We start from the raw sequence: 16,244 nt of genomic DNA on the forward strand, positions 1-16,244 counted from the left end.
CAGGGGCCTTCCCGGGAGCAGAGCATCCCCATCCCTGGGCAGCCCTCCTAGATCTACTGTCAGCAAGAGTTAGGGATGCAGGACATGGAGAAGATGAATCAGTGGTCCAGAGAGCTCAGCAATTTTCAGGCCCAATTGACCAAAAACTCTTCTTGTTGAATCCCCTTGGGCTTGACCCTTTGGCTGCAAAGATGCACTTTAAATTGCACAGGCATTCCTGCATCTCTGTGCCACAAAATGCTGGGACAAAGGCAAGCCCAGCGTTCCACAAGTGCCGTAAAGAAATGAGGAACAGGCTTTCTGCAGATCACCCTGTTTGCTGGAGGCAGAGGTCAGTGTGCTGAGAAGAGCCAGCTCTGTGTGTCCATCTTCACTGCCATCAAGTGGCTCTGGGGCCTTCGACTCCTCTCTCTTCAGTTCACTCCTCAGTTCACTCCGTCCAATAGACTTGCACTGGAGAGCAATAGGGGAGCACCCCAAACATTGTATATCTATATGTGTGTGTGTGTGTGTGTGTGTGTGTGTGACTGTCACCCACATTATCTCATGGAACCAGCACAGCCTCTCCTGGTGTGATTGTCTCTGCTTTAGAAAGGAAGAAGTTATAGCACAGAGAAGGTAAGTCACTTGCCTGGGATCACACAGCCAGTGAGGAACAGGGCCTGGATTCACATCCAGTTTGGGCTGGCTCTAAAAAAAGTTCCGCAGCAGAGAAAGAGGACTATGAAGTTCCTGAAGCCTCAGGTCCCGAGCCCCTGGCTCACAGTCCCTTCCATAGCCCTAATTTTGTGTTTGTAGTTTATATTCTTTCTCTTAGAGAGACCACCCTGAGTGACTAGCCGTCCTGGTTTGCCTGGGGTGGAGGGCGTTTCCAGGAATTCCGCTGCTAAAACCAGGATGGGCTGGGGTAAACTAGGATGCGCTGGTCCCTCTAGACTAGCCCGTGTCCTCAGAGCACCTGAGAACTCGAGAAAACAGCAGCTCTTCGTGGAGATCCTCCCCATGGACCCTGACCTTGACCTTGCAGTGTGGTGGGCCTGGGAGCCACCTGGAGGGCTCGGTTTGTCGTGGCTGGGAAGCAAGGGCTCAACGTGCTGTGAGTCACGGAGCCTGGCCCTCACCCGCGGACATGGGCAGCCTCGGCCGCACCCGTCACCTTGCCTTCCACCCCTGAGACCCTGCAGGGTGACGAGCTCCCTCTCTTCTGGGGCCTCCTCGCCTCGGCCCCTGCAGTGAAATACAAAATCAGGTCATCTCTGGGTCGGGTTTCTGACGACGCTTCCTCAGGTAGACGTACAGCAGCTGGTCCAGCTGTCGGTGAGTGGGAGTGTCAGCTGCCAGCCTGGCCGTGCGCGTGTGTTCTAGCTCCACCTGCCAACACGCCAACCCGGGCTCTGTGACTCTTCGCCCATATCTGATCTCAGTGCGCTAAGCATCAGTGCCTTGCCACATGCACACATTCACACAGCTGCCCACAGACACACACGTGTTCTAGTCCCATTCGCAGACCCATTTGTGCACACGTGCATGTATACCCATCTATGTGTGAATCTGCTCACATCGCCTCATATAAACACGCATGCCCAGCATGTGTGTGCTCACTTGCACCAAGAGAGATGGGGCAAGGAGCTCTCCAGGCTCCTTCTCGTGCCGAGGAGGCGGTGAGCAGCAGGCACCTGCTTTCGGGGTAATCTTCCTGACGGCCCTGACCTAGGAGGGGCAGAGGGCAGGTCTCCCGTGCCTCGCTTCTGCCCCAGCTGTCTCAGTGTGACCCTCTGGCAGACTGACCTCTGCCCTGGTACTTGGCATCCTGAGCTATTCTGTCCAGTTGCCAAGTTCCGACAAAATGACGGCTCGTGATGGAGAAGCCTTGGTCCAGGGTGGGATTTAGTGCTGAGCCTGAAGGCCTATGTTCAGGGGATGTTCCTGGCCTGGATGTACCCTCTCTGGACACCTATCCCAGCCCGGGTGAGCCTCCCTCAGACCGTCCTCTGCAGGTCTGGGCCAGGGTGTACCCCCCTGGCAGGAAGTTGGGAGTCCCTCTGGGACTAGAAGCTCAGCTGTGGGCTCGGCGGGCCTGGGGAGCCCTGGACACCATTACTCTGACATGTGGCTTCCCTTTGCCCCCTCACTGTGTCCAGGCCAGGTGGAGTGTGGCTGCCTCAGTTTCCTCTGTCATAGGGACGACATCCCCTATCCGCCTAAGGCAGTCTGGGGCTGCCACCTGTCCCCAGGACCCATCTAGCTGGTGCTAGTACCCATTGGCTGGGACTCCGGGGCAGTATTGCTGGCTCTTGGTCCACGTGGCATTCACAGGCAGGTGCTCCAGCCCTGACAGTGACTGTTTTCACTCTACAGTTGTCTCCGTTGCTGTCTCAGCCTGGGGAGGGGACACACCACAGAAAGTCTTCTCCCCTGGAAGGTTTTTTTTCTGGCACATTTCTGTCCCCAAACAGAACTGGTCCCTGCTTGGGGCCTCAGCAGGGCCCTTAAAAGACGATGGTACTGAAATCTGTCTGTTTCGATGTCTTGCACCGTTTAGGGAAGGGTCCGTGTTTCAGGCATAGGTTGCTTCTGTATCAGCACACGGCCCATCACACAGTAGTTCTTCAGTGGGTGGTTGTTGATTGGCTGAAGGAATGACTGAATAAATGAATGAATGAAGGGGTACCTGAGAATGTCATAAGTCTGTGTTTCTGGTCCTAGTCAACAACTGACCCTTTGCATGCCTTTGACATGCTCCTTCCCCCTCCATCCATCCATAAACTGATCATAGAAACTGAAATGGATGCTGAGCCAGGCAGGAAATAGAAATATGTGAAATGGCCGAGAGAAAGACATTAGGGAGGGGTGGCGACCACGACCCAGGTGTAAGTGTTTATATCCACAGTATATTCAAACATTGAGTTGAAGAAGCAAAATGGTTGCATTTTTTTTTCCAAATTAGTGTTTTTATTTTCTTTGGATAGATACCCAGAAGTGGAATTGCTAGATCCTGTGGTAGTTCTATTTTTAATATTTTGAGGAATCACCATAATGTTTTCCATGGTGTCTGCACCAATTTACATTCCCAAAAATGGTTGCATTTTGATGAGGAAAAGGACCTTTTCACTTCTGAATCTTGTGATTTGACACCTCCCACCTCCTGGCGCACACTTTGCAAGTCCTGAGGGGCAGTGCAGTTTGACAGATGAAATAGCAGATGAGCCAAAGACCTTTCCCAGATAGGGAGCTGTTGATAACAAGTCTGACAATGGCCTCTGGAGCTGTCCATATGTCACGAGGCTGCTGGTTAACAGGCAAGGTCCAGCCACCGCTTGGGAGAGCAGACAAGAGTCCCAGACACACCCAGATCCTGCAAGTTTTATGATGTTTTCAAGGCAGGGAAAACGGCGATGGAGCCATTCCGGTTGTCACGTGTGGGGTCCTGCGTGAACATTAACCAGCCAGGGCGTGGGCTCTGGCAGGACGCTGGAAAGTGGCTTACCCTGGACAGTCTGTTCTGAGATAAGCCCAGGGATGGATCAGAGGAGTGATGGGCGTACGGGCTGTGAAGTTCGTTTGGTGCCCATCAGGGGGTTCTATGCTAGCTGGGGATGGAATGGGGCCAGGAGGACCCCATCTGGAATGGGGCGGAGGGGAGAGGGGGCAGGGCCTGCCGCCATTCAGGTTGGTGGAAGTGGAGGGGATCTGTGAGAAGCGTTCGGCTTCTATTTCAGAGCAGGCATCTCTCATGTTCTCATCGCTCCCCCTAACAGCCCTCCTGGGTGGGTGGTCCCAGCCCTCATTTACAGACAGGGAACCAGCGCCTCCAAGAGGTCTGATGTCACACAGTGGGCACACGACAGAGCCGTCACTTGAACCCGCGTCCCTCTTTGGAGCTTGTGCTCTGTCGACTACAACAGGCGTCCCACCAGGAGAGGAGTGTGGGCCCTTTTGGTTGCCATGGAGACTGCACACTTTCTCTAATGACACCTCTGTCACCAGCCCGATGTGTCTACATTCTTCAAGGAGTCAATTAAGGCAACATAAGAATTCCAGCTTTGTGACTTAAAGTCACTGTCCAGGAGTTTGGGTGTTTTTGCATCCTCACGGGGCCCCCAGTGGCCTTGAACGGCCTCACTCGCCTGGCCTTGCCGAGGACTCCACCTACCATTGGAGGCGATGTGCTTCCACCCAGTTTCAAACCCACGCTGCCAGTTCTGGGGTGGCTTGCCGTAGGAGAGGCGGGAAGGGAGGTCTGCGGCGTTTGGCCCGCTCCAGCTCCACGGGCATCTCTGTGCACCTGGGACTCAGGCTCAGGCTCCCTCTGTCCTCAGAGGAAGGACAGAGGGAGCAGGGGGTGGCTGCAGCGTCTTCAGCTCCCCTTCGTGCCTCCTGCCTTCAGCCTGCTGCTCGGAGGGGCTGGTGTTCCTGGAAGTCCCCTTTGGGTCCCTGCCCACCTGGCCCGAGGCTGGTCTCTTTGCAGCACCATCCCCTGCAGGCCGGTGGCCTGGAGCTGCAGGCACTGCCCTCCTGCCCCTCGGGGATGGTGCACCCCCTCTTCCCAGGGGCCAGGCTGTCATCCTCTTATCTGTGTGCATCAGGGGCTGCCCTTCTCTGCTGGGCCGGTCAGAGAAGCCGGGGCTTCTGGGGCCTGTTGCCTGAGCATAAGGAGGGACCCTGTTCGGGGCCCCCGGGCACGTCACCTTGAACTGACCCTTCCTGCTGACTCGAGAGCACCCACGTTTAGTTTGGTGCGAGTTTTCTCTTTACTTTTTCACGGTGGGGGAGTGTGGAGGGGAGAGGAGGCAGGTGAGGGACAAGGAGCTGGAAGGGAGTCAGTCAGCTCCCACATTGCCCGGAGCCCAGGGAGCCCCTCGCTGGGGTGGCTCCCGGCGACACAGCGCAGGAACGTGCACCGTGGACGCGTCCCCACGGCCCAGTCGGCTACCAGGTCTACAGGCCACTCCCTGCTGTCCAGGAGCCCCTCGGATCCCACCCCCGGGTCTCACCCACTGCCCTGCCTTGGTTCCAGCTGGTTCCATCCCCTCCTAACAGCCCTCCCTCCCTGCACCCCCTCCTGCTTTTGAGCAGCTCCAGCTCCTCACGATCCTCAGGACAGACTCTCTGATGGGGGTCCAGACTCCGGCCTCCGCAGCCCCTGTCCCCCGATTGTGCTGTTGGTTGTTGAATTCTCCTCAAACGCTCATCTTCCTGCTGGGCCCTTGCGGTTCCCTTACTGCACCCAACACACACACACTCACACCCACATACTCACACCCACTCACACTCACACACACTCACACCCCCACTTCTCCAGCCGGGACCCATACCTCAGTTCAAACGTCAGCTCCTCATCTTTCTCCCCCTCTACACCCCCCCACCCTCTGTCTTCCCTGGGGGCTCAGCGACTGCCTCTCAGCCCTCGGGGACCCTGTTTGTCTGCCTCTGAGCCTCAGAACCCAGTTCCGTCTGAGTGTTTCCTGCCCCGGGAACAGATGAGCAGGTGAGCCCGTGAACGCGGCTTCTGAAGGGAAGGGAAAGGTCTGGCCTACGACGAGGTAAGGACTTCCGGCTTGTCCTGGGGCCCCTGTCCCCAGAACTCCATGCGAGGGAACCTCCGCCGTCAGCCTCACACCTGATGGGGCCTCAGACACATCCGTGAGGAGAGGCTTCTCACCTTCCCGGGGGAATCGGATTAGAAGGGAGCTCCACTGAGAGATAAGCCCCTTAGACCCGGGCCATCTGTTCCCCGGAGCTGCAGCTCTGCGCTCTGCGTTCACCGTGGGTGTAGACACTCCCCCAGGGTGGGGGCGGGGGAAGGCAGGGACTTCCCCGATCCAGGCCCCTCCGTGTGCCAGGCCCTTCGCGGGCACTGCACACCTGTCCACGTGCTGGAGCCTCACGTCAGCCTCCTGGAGAGGTCTGTGCTCCTCATGTCACAGAACAGGGAGCTGACTTGCCCAGGTCACGCAGAAAATCCTGCGCACCACTGGGATTTGAGTCCTGGCATGTCCCCCTCAATAGGAGACCCTTGTCACTGTTGTCACTATTCCCCACTCGCCCTTCTCCTGGTTAGACTGTGCTGGAACAAAGGGGTGGCCAGCAGGAGAGGTTCCGGGGCACGGGTTCCTCTAGCAGAACGTCGTGGGTCGGGCCCTCCCCGACTTTCTCAAACAAGGATGCGCCACCATCGTGTTTATTCACTTATTTATTGTTTGTCTGTTGGACTGCTCTTTCCAGCAGACTCACATCAGGAAGTCAGGGAGGGGTTCCCACAGGGGCCATGGATGAGGGATAGCTGGGGGCTAGGACATCGAGCCTCTGTGGTCCCCCAGCCGCTCTTGGGTGCCTGCTACCCTGCACCCCGGCAGGCTCGGAAGTCTGGATTTGTAGCTGCCCAAGGTCACGGTGGAATCTTGACCATCAGCCCTGGAGGGGCCAGGTGGGCCGAGCCTAGCTTACAATAACTCTGAAGGTTGGTGGCAAGATTGGGGCCAGGATCTGGAGTTCTGGGACTTTCCCAGGGTCCTTGCTGTCTGAGATGAGCCTTCCAACATCCCAGCTCACTGCCATGAATGTTGAAAGCGGTGAGAGAAACCCATTAGTGCCAGCGACTGAAGGGCCTTCCTTAGATGTTTTTTTCTTACTGGATTTGACATTTTTGAAGCCAACATGAGTCCAGAGAGGCTGAGTTACTTGTCCAAGGCCACACAGCAAGACAGGCATTCCAAAGCTGTGAGCTTTGAATCCATGTTGTGGTTTTCTGAAGATTCTGGTTCAGGCTTTTCTAAAAGGCAGCATGGGCACAAGCCAAGATGGGAGGCAAGAATTTTCATGTCTTTAAGAGATGAGACTTATGGTTCATGGACAGAGGCTTCCGGGGGCCAGAGCCCTTGGGATCTTTGCCATCAGCCTCAGCTTCAAGGGGAGTACCCTGGGGGAACCGGAGGCTTCTGGGCAGTGGTGTGAAGATCCCAGCTGTGTGGAGCCTTGTTGTGGGGGCTCTACACCTGTGGGAGGGCCCCAGGTACCACCCAGGGGGCCTCTGGCTTGAACTTGCACGGTCTGCAGATCTTCGAAGGGCGTCCTGGGAAGGAGCAATGGGCAGGCAGGACAAGAAAGACAGGACAAGACAGGACAAGAGGCAGAGAGGCAGGCAGAGCCAGAAGGGGAGAGAGGGGAAACACAATTAAGATTGATTTCTAGACACAAAGATTTTTTTAAAAATCAAAGCAAGAATCAGATCTTACCCTCCTTCCTGGAGGCCCGGAAGGGGCCTGTCGTGGCCAGCGTGACCACCCAGGCTGTTTCAGTCCCCTCAGCTAACCTGCTCACCTAGGTCCACCCAGAGCAGAGTGCCCTGCAGCTGAGGGGTCTGGAGGCCTGTGTCTGACGGCTGGGGCAGGACAGGGGGACCACCCACAGGGTCTTGCAGGCCCTTGGTGCCTCAGGCTGGCTCCCACGAGACAGCAGGTATGTCAAAGCTAAAGTCCGCATCTTTTGACAAACCAGTCCCATTTATGCGGGGAATAAGCCACAAGAAAGAAAAGCCTGCGTGCACGAAGCTATTCTTTACAGTTTTGTTTTGAATCGCAGAAAAATTCATTCTGGAAATAATCTGAATATCCTACAGTACAGAAATGGTTAATGAGTAAGGTTGCCTCATGGTGATGGAAACATTTAATGGAGATAAAACCCTGTGATATGAAGACGATGCGGCAACACGAAGAAAAATGCTTATGATGTAACATGAATTTTAAAAAATTAAAAAATGAGGTACAATAAAAATAAAACTGGGTAAACATGTTTAGATGAAAAAAACAAAGGAAATACAAATGAGAAGTGTTAAGTGATGGTAGTGAGAGTATTCTTTTTTCTCCTTCTGTTTCCAGGTTATTACTATATTCAAGGCAGTGTGATAGTCAAGAACAGAATCTGGAGCCAGATTATTTGGATTCAAAGCCCAGCTCTACCACTTGCTTACTAGCTGTGTGACCTTCAACAAATTACTTAACCTCTCTGTGCTTTGGCTCCTCATCTGTAAAAATGGGGATAGTAATAGTATCTAACTTTTAGGATTATTGTGAGGATTAAGTGAATTAGCAGCTGTACATGCTGCGTAGTAATTGCTATACAACCACTAGCTATACAAAAAATAAATTTAATTATCATAATTCACCCATAGCCTCATGTCTCCATCATAAATAAATGCTAATATCGGTGTGGATTTCTTTCTAGTCTTTGCTCCTATTTGAAAGTGCTTTCATTTTCCCATAGGGATAATCATAGTAATATACAGTGCAAACTACTCTTTTTTATTAATGTCATGTTGTGAGAATTTTCCACCGGCATTTCTGATGGAAGACCATGATTTCCTGACACTGTTTCCCCTCCGTGCCCACCCCCATCCCCAATCTCAGACCCCAAGACTGTCTTCTCTGGCCCCTACAATAAATACTGTGGTTGACCGATTACAAACATGGTCACAATTCTCCACCCTTCCTTTGCAATGAGACTTTGCAGCTGCTCCCATCGAGATAGGGGTCTGTTTCCTTGCTCCTTGAGGCTGGCTGGCCTGCGGACCTGCTGTGGCCAATAGTGTGCGGTGGAGATGGCAGGTGCCCAGTGCTGAGGCCTCAAGAGGCCTCAGGTGCTTCCTTTCATGCGGGTGGCGCCCTGCAGCCCCAGGTGAACAAGTCTGAGCCAGCCTGACGGCGGATGAGAGACCACGTGGAAGAGAGCTCAGTTGCCCAGCTGAGGCCGTCCTAGACTTACAGACCACTGCCCCCCAAATATGTCAGAGACCCCAGCCATGATCAGCAGAACCGCCTCTCCAGCCCTGGGAAGAAAGAATGAGCCAGCCAAGACGTGAAGAACCACCCAGCTGAACTCCAGACTCATGGAAAATGGTAAATACTTATTGTTCTGGGCCACCGAAGTGGGCACTGTTTCGTTATGCAGCTGTGGCTAACAAATATAACCACCAGGAGCCAGACCACCGATCCGAGTCTCTCTGATGGTCCAGGGCAGGACGGGCTGGGTGCCCTCTCCACCTCCCTGCTTCCAGGGTCCACTGTCCTGGGCCCTTATGTCCACCCTGGGTCTGCCTTGGAACCACCCAACATTGCCCCGACCCTTGAGTCTTCACACTCGCGGTCCTCGAAGGGTAAACTTTATCCCTTCAGTCTGGGCCCCTTCCCTTCCTGAAGATAAGGATGGCCCTATGGTCGGGGGGAATCTCTCTGGGCCCCTTGCACCCCTGTCTCCCACTGTGGGTCATGCTATTTTGCGGGACTTCAGACCAGGGAGGGTGGCACAGAGCTTTCAGGCTGTGGCAGTCTCTGGGATGGGCAGGCCACTCCCAGGCTCCAGGGACCTTCCCACAAGACGTCCCCAGTCTTCCCCAGGAGCTTGCTCTCTGATGGTCTCAGGACACCGGGAAGGAAGGCAGCCTGACCGAAGCCCCAGGGTCACAGACCTTCCCAGCTGGTGGCGCCGGAACGGCTGTCAGTCGGAGCCCAGCCTAAGCCGGATGCCCCTCAAGTGCTAACAGAGTCAACATTTCATCATTCTTTTTTTTTTTTTAAATTGCTTGCTATGACAATGCTGCTATACAGATCGCCACAGTCTTTTCAGATGCTTTAGAGAAAGGTTTTTTTTTTTTTTTTTTTTTTTTTAAAGATTTTATTTTTTCCTTTTTCTCCCCAAAGCCCCCCGGTACATAGTTGTGTATTCTTCGTTGTGGGTTCTTCTAGTTGTGACATGTGGGACGCTGCCTCAGCGTGGTCTGATGAGCAGTGCCATGTCCGCGCCCAGGATTCGAACCAACGAAACACTGGGCCGCCTGCAGCGGAGCGCGCGAACTTAACCACTCGGCCACGGGGCCAGCCCCGAGAAAGGTTTTTTTAGTGAATTGGTAAATGTGGCAAATTCAACAAACTGGCCACTCAGCGCATTGATTTTTTTTTGTTTTTTGAGGAAGATTAGCCCTGAGCTAACATTTGCCAATCTTCCTCTTTTTGCTGAGGAAGCCTGGCCCTGAGCTAACATCCGTGCCCATGTTCCTCTACTTTATATGTGGGACGCCTACCACAGCATGGCTTGCCAAGCGGTGCCATGTCCTCACCCAGGATCCAAACCGGCAAACCCCAGGCCACCGAGAAGTGGAATGTGCGAACTTAACCGCTGCGCTACTGGGCCAGCCCAGCACATTGATTTTTGATGATGATTTTGTCACAGCTGGTGCTGCAGCTCAGGGACATCCTTAAGGCAGCCTGAGGTTATTTTCTCTTGTGACAGACAGGTGCACGGACACTCTCGTGTGTCAGTGAACTGGAGGACAGAGGCCCAGCTCCCAGGATCGGGCACACCCAGCGCCCTGCTATTGATTACACAGTGTCGAGGGAGGCCCGGGGTCAGCCCTGGAGGATGGCGGTGGAGCCACTGAGCCTGGACGAGACTGCACGGGCTTCCATCTCCAGCGTGGGAATTGGGGCTCCTGCTTCAACTGCCCTGGCAGGGCCCAGACTCCCTCCACCGCAACAGCTGGGCAGGTCTAAGGGGTTCTTGGTGCCAGGCCAACGCCCGGCTTCATAGTCACGACCCCACCGACTCCTCACCACAGCCCGGCGAGGCTGATTCCATTATCATCCCCTTTCACAGATGGGGAGACTGAGGCTCAGCAGAGCTGGGTGACCTGCACCTGGGGGCACACAGCCAGCAGGCGGTGGAGCTGAGATGCCAGCCCGGACGGTGCCTTCCTTCTTTACCAGGAGCCTGGTCTTCCTCGGGCACACGCATGTCCTCGTAAGCATGCTGCGGGGACCGACTCTCTGTTGAGGAGGCGGCCGGTTGTAGTGGGAAGAGGTGGAAAGATCCAGGTTCCCGGCTCTGCCTCAGAGTCTTTCTGAGCCTCAGTTTCCCAATCTGTAAAATGGTGAGAATGCTTCCCTAGGGTGGTTCCCAGGATTTAAATGAGATTGCATGATAAGGACCCAATAAAAATGTTTGTTTGGGGGCTGGCCTGATGGCTTAGTGGGTAAGTTCTTGTGCTCCGCTTTGGCAGCCCAGGGTTCACCACTTTGGATCCCGGGCATGGACCTACGCATGGCTCATCCAGCCGTGCAGGGGCAGCATCCCACATACAAAAGAGAGGAAGATGCATACAGATGTCAGCTCAGGGCCAATCTTCCTCATCAAAAAAAAAAATTTGTTTTGCTTTTCTTCTTCTAAATTGTTTGCAGATTTCTGCTGTGGAATTTAAAAAAATATATCCACTAAAAGATTTCCAGGCTCAACCTGGGAGACGTGCGCCCAGATTATGCTAAAGCGTTGTGTGACTAACAAAACGGCTGCCCTTGTACCGTGCACAAGAGTTAACCAGGCTGTGTTTCCTGTGAACTGCGTGTGCACATGTGTGTGCACGTGTGTGCATGCACATCTTAGCCTCTCTTTTCTTTATTGCCTCTGAGCAAGTCCCTCCAGGGAGGGGCGTGGGGAGAAAGGCAGGCTGGGGCACCCTGCCCTTTGGGTGGGGAGGGCCTCCACCTCTCTCCCCTGGGTTTTCGCCTTCTTTATTTCCCAGAAACTCTCCTGCGCTCCAGGCTGGGGCCAGTGGTCGGGGGAGCAGGGGGGGACAGAGTCACAGTCCGTTGACAGGGCCTCCCCCTCCGCCTTGCTGGGCGGGCGCCTCACACCCGGTTGCATGTGTGAGAACCGGTTATTTTTACCGGCCCCGGCGGGAAGTGATGCCACTTTGGCAGGAGGGGCTGTGAGCTCCTCCGGAGAGGCGCCCTGCGGCTGAGCTTGCAGACTCCCCCGCCTCCGTCTCCTTCACACCGGGCCCCCCTCGCTGCCCAGCCCTCTTGGTAGCTGGGAGGGGTGTGGAGGCGCTGGCTCTGGTCGTGGGCTTAGGGCTGGGGCCTTCTCAGACCCCCGAGAGGGGCCTTAGGCTGCAGAAAGTGGGGTCAGGAGCCCTTGGGTGTGCGTCAGGTGCGGCTGGCTCCAGGCTCTGCTGCTGTCCCATGGGGGCTCTGCCTGCTCCAGGCTCTGGACCCTCCTACCAAAGGCCAGCCGGGGTCTAGCCGTCCTGACCGCTCCGCCCAGGCCAGGCGACTCCCAGGGGCAGCCTGCCCCTGGCCTGGTGGCCAGGCACGGGCAGCTGGGACCGGCCGCCCTCCTGGGGCTGTCTCCCCTGGAGCCCTGCGCCCCCCCGCCCTGCGGGAGAGGGCGGCCTTGCTCCTCCCGGCCGCCCTCTGCACGGAGCCGACCCTGCGCCCCCGGCCCGGCGCCAGGACTGGTTCTCCGACCTGCGCGCTCCATCCCCGGCCGCTCACCCTGTGCCCGCCCCCGGGCCCCTCTGTCCCCCGCCCCCGGTCCAGCCCTGCCTGCAGCCGCTCCTCCTCGCCTGCACCGTTCGGCTCCCCGACCCGGGGCGGCTGCGCGCCTTCCCTCCCGTCTCCGGAGCGCCGCCCCTTCTGATGTCACCCACTCCGGGCACGGGGTGCCCCCAAACCATTTCCGCAACTGCATTCTGTTCTGTCCCTTGATGGAACGCATTCAGTTGAAAATGATCACTTTGGGAGGGGGCAGTCTTCCCCACCAGACTGATGCCCTAGGAGGCCGAGACCACCCCCTGCCCGCGGCCCCTCCGCCCAGCGCACCGCGCCCGCCCCGCCGGGTGACCCCCGTGCGCCCCGCCTGGCCTCCCCTGCCGCCCCTCCCCGCCGGGGCAGCGCGCGCTCACCTTTCGGGTTCACCTGGACCGGGGTGCCACCTGGAGGACAGCAGGGCCGGACTTTCCCGTGCTTGGGGCGGGGCCTCGGCCTTGTCCCTGGGGGTGGACACAGAGGGCAGAGACCCCCGTCAGCATGCTTGGGGACACCACGGGGAGGGGGGTGGTCTGTGCAGGAAGGCCTGGTCTGAGCTCCTGCTCCCAAGGCCCGGGGCTCAGGAATATTTATTCAAGGAAACTCAGGATGGGCCAGGCAAGGGGAGGGCCCAGGAAAGGGGGTGCCTTGAGAGAACTATGGTTCAGAAATAACAAAGCCAGCGTGGGGAGACACTCTGCCCCAGGAATCCATCTTCCCCTTGTTCCTGATGGAGAAATGGTTCGGCACCATCACTCAGAGGTGTCTGTGCCCTTTGACACAGTCATTCTCCCCTTGGCAATCTAGCCTAAGAAAATAATCCTAAATATGGAAAATGTTTTATGGGCACATATGCTTTTTACCACATACTTAAAATAGTGCAAAGCCGTGGACAATGTAAATGCCTAAGCTTGTAAATTCATCGTCACATATAAAATATTAGGTAAATGACACCACTTTGGAGAATCTGCTACAGATACTCCTAAGTATCTGTACTTTTGGGCGGAAAGGGATTCATCTTCACCAAATAGTCACTAAGGCAACATGGGCAACCTCGAACACGTCCACAAATAGAATCCATAAATCCCAGGAGGTGGGTTTATGAGGAATTGTAATCACCGCGTTTCATATAATATATGCAGCCAAGTCCATTGCAGAAACTATAGAAAACAAATCCTTCCTATAACCCTACTGCTCAGAGGGCGTTGCTGTTGACATTCTGGTATAAATGCTTCCAGAGTAATTTCAATCATGAGTATTTTTGGTGATTAGAATAATACAGTGATAAAGAAAAGAGATGCAACATTGGATGTATAGAGATTTACCAATGACGAAAATGCTAGCAGGAAAAACTGAAAAGAAATAAACCAAACATTGAACACGGCTATTCCTGAGTCATGAAATTATGGGTGTTTTTCACTCCTGTGCGTATCTGTATATTCCCAACTCCAATAAATGCTACAATAACCATAAGCCCCAAAACAAAAAATAAAAGTAGGCAGTTTCTAGAGGGTTAGGCAAGAGGAAAAGCTCAAAATACACAGCCGTCTGAACCAAGAAGGGCAGGAGAGCTAAATATTCCTATCCACCGAGGTGCAAGGACCACCCCCCACTTCTAAACACACACAAACCTGCCCCCACTGCACACACTCACACCCCCTCTGCCCCAGGCGTTTACTGTGCGTGAGATTTGGGATGTCCACACTCCGCGGGCCTTCTAATTAATTTATTCATTTACTCAGCACAAATGTACTGTACCGTGCCCCACGCGTGACACAAGTACGACAGCGTGGCGCCAGCACTTCTGGCTGGGCGGGACAGGCGCACAAAGCTGTCTAGCTGGGAGGCTGTGCATTTGCACGAGAAGCACGCTGCTCATTCCCTAGCTCAAGTGTGCATGTTGGGAGCTGCAGACGGGGATCGTGGGGTCTAAGGCTCCCAAGTCACCCTTGGTGGATAGAGGTGCCTCACGGGGTTTGGAGTGAGAGCGCATCTTCCCAGGCCCAGGACTGCCCTTAGGGGGGCCTGGCCCCGGACATTTCCTGATTCCGACCTTCCCAGACGCTAAAATTCCTGCTCAGGGACCAGCACCCCGGGGGGACAGCCCTACCTTCTGCCGAGAAGATGGAGAAGCAGAGAAGCAAGATGCAGAGCAGGCTGAGGAGGACTGGAAACCTCATGGCGGGGTGGCTGAGTCTCACGTCCTGGGGAGGCAGCAGTGCGGCAGAATCCCTCCCTCGGGGCCACCTCGGACATTTATAGAGTGACAGGGAGAGGTGTTTCCCGATGGGCAGGGCACCAGCAGCCTTGGAAATTTCATGAAGGGTAGAGTCGGCCCCTCCCAAGAGGAAAAAACCAGCTTTTCAAGAAGTTGGGAGCATTTCGTGAGCTGTAACACACGGAGCTGTAAACGCCCAGCCCAAGCGCTGCCAGCGCTGGCCTCAGTGGTCAGAGCAGGAAACTCCTGCCAGCGAAGAGTCACTGCCCAGGGTTGAACGTTAACTTTTAGAGTCAGTAATAATTCCATCAAATACAGACCTTCCTGCTCAGTCCTTAGACGTGGCAGGAGAAGGACCATAAAACCCTTTACAAAGCCTCAGGGAAGAGGCTAGAGCAATGGGTGGAATGCAGGGAGCAGAGGACCTGAATCCCACGCCCTGGGTTTGAGCCCCTGCTCTGCCACATCTCAGTAGTGTGACCTTGAACTTGCCATTGACTGTCTGCCTCCTATCTGAGAAAGGGGAACAGCGCTGCCTCTCTCACAAGCCAGCATGAGAAGCCCCCTGCCAAGGAGGGGCGGGGGGGGGGGGGGGGGCGGGACGCTGTACAGCTGTGAGGGATGTGGTGCTGCAGCTGGACTGGGATGGGTGCATAGGGAAAAACGAAAGGGCATTTCAGGTACAGGATCAGCCTGAGCAAAGGCGTGGAGGACGGGAACAGCCAACGAAGGCAGGCACGGGGAAGCGTTCGCCGATGGGTGCAGGAGGCCCCAGGCGTCACATTCCGTGTGCGCTTGGCCCGGGGGACATGGAAGACGCCATGCCTGGCCTCTGGAAGCTTCTGTTGGTGGAGGCGGCCATGCGGATGCAGAGAATTTGCGTTTGCCTTTGTGATGTCATGTCCATCCGTCCTTTCCCTTAGGAAACACACCCTTCTAACCGAGGAGCTGGCTCTGCTTTCCAGCCTCGAAGAGCTGGTGGGAAGATGCCAGTATCTGGCTCAGGTCCCCAGGATCTCACCGGTTCCCGGCAGCCAATTCAGCACTCCCTGCTGCCCGACACGGGCCAACGGGCACTTCACTGGGGCTCCTCCTGTGCTGGAGATTAGAAGCACAATTTAGACTACTCACTCAGACGGCTGAGCAAGCCAGAGGCCAGGGGGTATTGTGACAGCCCGCCTGCATGCTTGCATTTGCAAACACTTTAAAACCAGACCACACAAAGAAACTGGTTGGGGCCGCTGAGCTGAAGGGCCACGTGTCAGCCTGTGTGAGTCACCGGCCAGCCCCAGCCTGGTTCCCCGTCAGTCCCGATGCTGTGCTGGGCTGGCAGTGGCCACGGCAGAGGACAGGGTCAGGAAGAGCCGGGGGCAACTGGCAGGGGCAAGTCCAGCGCTGGTGCCCGGGAGGGATTTGGGGGCAGCCAGTGCTGGAAGGAGGGGAAGGAAGAGGGTGGGGCGTGTCTTGAGGCTGTGTTTTCAAGCCCGGCACTGTCCTTACTTAGAGAGTGTGGGAAAGGTCCATAAACTCAGCAGAGGTTACCGATGCCAGCTGAGATTAAGATTGCACCCATGGGCCACATCAAGGCTTATGAGCACTACCTTATTGATTGTTATCTGGGGTCATTTGGGGCTCCACCACCGAGTTCTCTGGGCAACAGCATACCTCTGGAG

The 16,244-nt window shown here is 55.6% G+C and overlaps 1 protein-coding gene across 1 annotated transcript; it reads right to left on the reverse strand.

Annotated features, from left to right (window-relative positions):
- Positions 1 to 6,175: 6,175 nt before the first annotated feature.
- Positions 6,176 to 14,986, reverse strand: GPR15LG (G protein-coupled receptor 15 ligand). Its single transcript, XM_008519085.2, has 3 exons — positions 14,464 to 14,986; positions 12,731 to 12,817; positions 6,176 to 7,072 (listed from the first exon to the last, which is right to left on the reverse strand). Exons 1-3 carry the CDS (start codon positions 14,531 to 14,533, stop codon positions 6,990 to 6,992), a joined length of 240 nt encoding a protein of 79 aa, XP_008517307.1. The 5' UTR covers positions 14,534 to 14,986; the 3' UTR covers positions 6,176 to 6,989.
- Positions 14,987 to 16,244: the final 1,258 nt, after the last annotated feature.

Source organism: Equus przewalskii, chromosome 1 (assembly GCF_037783145.1).
Source record: "Equus przewalskii isolate Varuska chromosome 1, EquPr2, whole genome shotgun sequence".
Taxonomy (NCBI): Eukaryota; Metazoa; Chordata; class Mammalia; order Perissodactyla; family Equidae; genus Equus; species Equus przewalskii.